The following is a 6,070-nucleotide window of genomic DNA, read 5'->3' as shown; positions in this document are numbered from 1 at the left end:
TCTCCAATTCCTTCTAAATTGCAGCAAACAGCATCCAGTCAATTTTGAATTTCTCCTAGCAAGACTTTTATATACATTGTTGTGATAGTAAATTTACTCCTTATTCTCTATAGAAATAAAGCTCTTTAGCACCCCAGACACAGAATATTGCAGGGATGGAAGCAAGTAAGAAAATCACAACTGCTAGGAAAGAAATTTTTATTACTATATAATAATTGCTTATTTTATGTCTAAATCATTGATTCTAAAAAAAGTTCAGTTATTATAAGATAATTTAATAATCTATTCAGGCTCTTAGCATAAACTGACACAATGTGGTTTTTCTTTTTTAATTTTTGTGCCATATTTCATGGTCACCTACATACAGTATGTTCTGATGTCAAATTCACCAAAATTTGCTAACATTTATTAATGTTATTATTTTAAAACTTCCAATTCTGAAAGGCAAAGTGATGACTTTTCACTCATGTTGGCAAACCATTTCCAAAATCTAAAAAAAAAACCTTCACAGGGATGGTCATGCTTGAAGCTCTGATTTGGGGTGGGGGAGCAAGGGCAATATAGGTAACCTAAACTTTTCTACCCCCATAATATGCTGAAATTAAAAAAGATCAGTACAGTAATGGGAAGAAGTGAATTAAAATTAAAATTATTCATTAACAAAAGAAGGCAGATAGCAGCACCACCAAGAAGAAACAAAAGAATTCCAAATAAGAAAGTGAGTATGAAAATAGTTCAGATGATGAACCTTTAATTAAGAAATTGAAGAAACTGCCTACAGATGAAGAATTAAAGGAAACAGTAAAGAAATTATTGACCAGTGCTAACTTGGAGGAAGTTACAGTGAAGCAAATTTCCAAAAGGTCTATGAAATTACCCTGCTTATGATTTACCTGAAAGAAAAGATTTCATAAAAACAACTGTTAAAGAGCTAATTTTTTGAGATAGAAGGCAAGAGAGAGATGACTTTTTTCTACAGATATGAAGATCTGATTGATACCATTATACCAGCAAAGAGAATGTATTTCCTTTTCTAAATCCTTGCTAAGCATTGTTAGTAGAATTTACTGTTGACCTTTTTATCTTGAGTATTACGTAAATTTGAGTTTGCCATTTTAAATTGCATTCCTGTGCAGTTTTCAGTTTAAAATCTTTCATGGCAGTAATTGTTCCTTGCTTTTGTAGTTGTATTTTGTACATTTTGGATTTCTTTATATAAGTTCATAGATTCTTGAATTGTTGTGGTTTTTAATGCACTTAATATTAACTTGCTTTAGACATATTTTTATTTATTTATTTATTTATTATTTCAGCTCATTATGGGGGTACAAAAGTTCAGGTTATATATATTGCCCATGTCCCGCCCATCCCCCGCGAGTCAGAGCTTCAAGCGTGTCCATTCCCCAGACAGTGTACATTGCACTCATCATGTAATTATACCACCATCCCCTCCCCCACCCCATCCCCCCGAGTCAGAACATTCAAGCGTGACCATTCCCCAGACAGTGCGCAACGCACTCATCAATCAAGTAGAACAAAAACTATTATAACCAGCATTTATACACAGACTATTACAGTATTTAGTATATGAACTATTTTGAATACACATCTCTTCTGTCAGTGTCTGTCAGTGTGAAAACTCAGTGGCAGTATGTTCGTCATATTAAAAATACTCAAACTACAGTTATCCGGATGACCTAATTGGAACTTTTCTCCTTCATGTATATAATGTCAAATTGTCAGCAAGACAAAAGTGACAGATGTTATTTTTGTATCTTTGAAAACCAATTTGTTGTACATAAAGTTTTTTATTTCTTTTGAGCACATCACTTCTTAAACTCACGTAGATGGGAATATTTACAGTTGTAAACCGTAAAACCTCAGTGTTCAGCCAGGCAGTGTAATGGAGTAGAGCAGTGAAAGTTTAGTGACAGGAACACAGAAGGAACAGTCTTCCTGCTCTGCCTCGAAAGTGTCATCAATTTGTAGTATCAACTCTGCAAAGTGGCTGTAGGTACATTTTATATTAAGGAAAGAGCAAAATCAATACATCACAGCTTCAGAAACCTTGGGAAGGGTTGGGATTAAGTACAAGTGCATTTGGCTTATAGTAAATGACCTGATTTTTATTAACTGCTTTTGCCCACATAAAATGCTGTTATATTTACAGAAAACCTGTCCACCTTCATAATTATGATAAAAGTACCAGGTGTAGTGCCAGAAGATAATGTACAGGCAATAGCAGATATCTCTGAAAGTATTTCCCAAAAGTGATAAGATGTTTAATTCTAATGTTTCTGGAATCAGCTGTTGGGTTTTAAATTTTGGCTAATCGGGAGTCTAGGTATCAACAACATACGGCCCACTCTTGAGAGAGAACTGATTTCGTCTTGGAGATTGACTGCCTTAATCAGTTTATTAAGTCATCTCTCTGAATTTTAAAATAACATGCTGCTTATGAAAGGATTAGATATTTGATGTACCAATTAAGTGTTGAAAGATATCTTTGCATCATAGAACAGAAATATATATGAAAATGATAATTTGTTGAATGTTAAACAGGTATTTTCACAGGTTTGACTTGTTTCTTGATAAAGGCATTTGGGTACAATATATTTAATACAAATGAATGAAATAAGCAACTGAATGAGACTTAAGAATGGGCCCTTGATTTTAAACTTGTTCTTATAAACCTTGTCAATAAAAATAATAAATCTAAAAAAAAGCTTCATATAATACCTACATATTTATGTCAAATATTTAATGTTATTTAATATAAAATAGTTAACATGCTATAATAAAATTAACAGGAATGTTCACTTTATTAAAATATAGTTATCTTCTTTCTGCTATTAATAAGATTATTTAATTGCATTCTAATAGAAATATTTTCTTCTATGTAATTGGATATGTGTTCATATGTATATATGAAATGAAGATAAATTTTATGATATTGTTGCCTAATATTGTGTAGTTGCTTTTAACATAATATGAGTAACTCAATTTTGCCACAGAGTATATATGCATACATGTGTGTTTATGTATATATATATATATAATTATTTACTTTACAAAACACACATGCCAAAACAAACTAGGCAAAGGGCAATGAAGATTTTAAGTTTGTGGATTTTTGATAAATGTTAGTAATATAATTTTAGAACATTTTATAGAAATACAGACATTATATAAAGGTTTCTTATATTAATATACTGGGCATATGATTATATTTTAAAATGTATTCTTATAAATTCTTACAATCTTAGTGGGATGAAGTAGGAAGCCCTGGGATGTCCTTTACCTCCTAAAGTGTGTTGGCTGATTATAATTGGTACCACAGAAGGAATAATACATTTTTAGAGGTATGTATTTACAAAATCAACATGTGATGATTTTATTATTAATAAAGTTTTCAAAATAGTCACATCTTTCCACATGTGTGGCGAGGTAGAATCTTTGATTAGCTTTCTGGAAAAACTAATAATAAACATCCTCTAGGTATTGCATATAGAAATAGAACACACAATTCAGGTTTTTTCCCTATTCATTTCTTTATGCAGAAGGTTACTTTTGAGCATAGTTTTCATTGCCCCCAGAACATCTTTATTCCTAAAGTTGTAGATTACAGGGTTGAGTGTGGGTGTGAGGATTGTATAGAATATTGCCAGGAACTTGTCCTGGCCTGGAGTGTGGTATGATTTAGGTCTCATATATGTAAAAATAAATGGCCCATAGTACATTATGACCACAATCATGCGGAAGGAACAAGTGGAAAATGACTTTTTCCATGCCTCTGATGATTTCATTTGGAGGACAGTAAGGAGGATCTGGACATAAGAAGCAGAGATCAGGGAGAAAGGGATCAGCAGGAAAATGATGCCACTTACATAAACTCTTCCTTCATAACCCGATGTGTCTACAAAGGACAACTTCAGCATGGCAGGGACTTCACAGAAAAAGTGATCGATGGTCCCAGAGCCACAGAAGGGAAAGTGGAGCAAGTAAGCTGTGTCAACTATGGAGTTGAGGGTCCCAACAAGCCAGGACCCTCCAGCCATGACAACGCTGACAGAGTCGTCCATGAGGATCGCATAGCGCAGTGGGTGGCAAATGGCTACATAGTGATCACAGGACATCGCAGCCAGGAGGAGGCATTCGCCACCCAGGAGGGTGAGTGACAGAAATACCTGGAATCCACAACCTGCCAATGAAATAGTTTTGCTGCCCGACAGAAAGTTAGCAAGCATTTTGGGAACAATGTTGGAAATATGTAAGATATCCATAGTGGAGAGATGGCTGAGAAGGAAGTACATTGGAGTATGAAGTCGAGAGTCACTGCAGATAAGGAGGATCATGAGTGTGTTTTCTGCTGCAGCCACAACAAAAATGACAAATATAAACAAGAAGGAGACCAGACTTGCTTGGGAAGAAGGGAACAATCCCAAAAGGGTGAAATCACTGCTGGAAGTTTGATTCTTATGTCCCATCATGGATTTTCCTTTTTTACCTAAAAAGAATTAATAAATAAATGTTAATAAACAGAAAAAGAAGATAAATATCAATTTCATTTACATGTATCTGCATAATAAAATGAGAGTTAGTGACACATATTTTGTAAATGACTTCGAAAGACTCTTAGTCTCTTTTCAGAGTGGGTGTGTCTTTACAAGATGGGCATTTATTTGTTCTAATCTACAAATGATATTCAGTTTACCAAGGGGCCTTTGGCTCTATGTGGAGTCCCCAAATCTTAATGACTTCCATGTACTCTATTTAAGTCCAGTCTGATCTCAAATGTCACCTTCAAGGGTGTGCCTGTTCCTGCACATACGTCTAAAAATCTTGATGCTCCCCCTTGAACCCCAACTTTCCTGGTCCTCCTTACTCTATTGTGTTTTTCTTTATTTGCATGCCACTTTTCACCTTCTAGGACATTAAATAATAAACATACGAGTTATATTTATTATTCATTGTCACTCTCTACCAGAATTTTAACTTCACAATGGGAGATCTTTGTTTTGTTCACTGGTATAAGTCAATGGCCTAGGAGAGTGGCTAGCACATAGCACATGCTCAGTAATGTTTGTTGAATACATGCATGAAATCAACAGAGCATGGAACTTAATTTTCTCTCTAATGCACTGTTCAATTAGATCAAACTTATAGAAAATGAAATGTATGATATCAAGGCTTTCCAAAATAATAAGCAATAAAATATTATGATAAAAAACAATATGTTTATAATCTGAAACATCATCTATATCTTAAATATAAAAAATGTAATATTTATTTAGTCAATATCTGCAATGCATCCTTTAGATTATATTAGACTTTTCTTTTTTTCCCAACTTATAGAAATTGAATCATAGTTTATTAGTTCCATATGTGGGGAATTGTAGGTGTTAATATTAGTGCTTATATTTAGATAGTGGTTACTTAAATGTTTATATTATTGTTATTTGTAGATCTTCTGTATGTATATTTCCATCAAGGTAAATAACTAAAGGAATACAACATACCTGCACATATTACAATATAAATGGTAGCATTTATGAAACCTTCAATTAAGTTTCTGTCTTTCAATATATGGTATGATCACCAAAAACAAACAACAAACATAAAAAAATTATTTTCCATCTTATGAACAACTATTCATATGCTTGAATAAAATGAGCTCAGAAATCATGTCTTTTGCACCAACACGAGTAGAACTGGAGGCCATTATCTTAAGTGAAGTAACTCACAAACAGAAAGTCAAACACCGAATGTTCTCTCTTATCAGTGGGAGCAAAATAATTTATACACGTGGACGTAGGGAGTGAAATAATAGATACTGGAGACTCTGAAGGGAGGGAGGGTGTGAGGGGTGAGGGGTGAGGGATGAGGAGGAATTACTTAATGCGGACAATGTACATTATTCAGGTGATGGGCACACTAAAAGCCCAGACTTCACCACCATGCAAAATATCCATGTAACAAAACAGCACTTGTACCCTTTGGATTTATACCAATAAAAAAATAAAAAACAAACAGAGCTTAGATTTTCACTTTTGTAGATTAAATGTAGTAG

General features: G+C 33.7%; 1 protein-coding gene across 1 annotated transcript; it reads right to left on the bottom strand.

Moving 5' to 3' along the window:
* Positions 1 to 3,527: 3,527 nt before the first annotated feature.
* Positions 3,528 to 4,490, bottom strand: LOC123649377 (olfactory receptor 2AJ1-like). The gene has a single exon (XM_045567481.1). The coding sequence runs from the start codon at positions 4,488 to 4,490 to the stop codon at positions 3,528 to 3,530; it is 963 nt and encodes a 320-aa protein (XP_045423437.1).
* Positions 4,491 to 6,070: the final 1,580 nt, after the last annotated feature.

The sequence above is a fragment of the Lemur catta genome, chromosome 13, assembly GCF_020740605.2.
Source record: "Lemur catta isolate mLemCat1 chromosome 13, mLemCat1.pri, whole genome shotgun sequence".
Taxonomy (NCBI): Eukaryota; Metazoa; Chordata; class Mammalia; order Primates; family Lemuridae; genus Lemur; species Lemur catta.
This window is presented reverse-complemented; position numbering and strand designations above follow the sequence as displayed.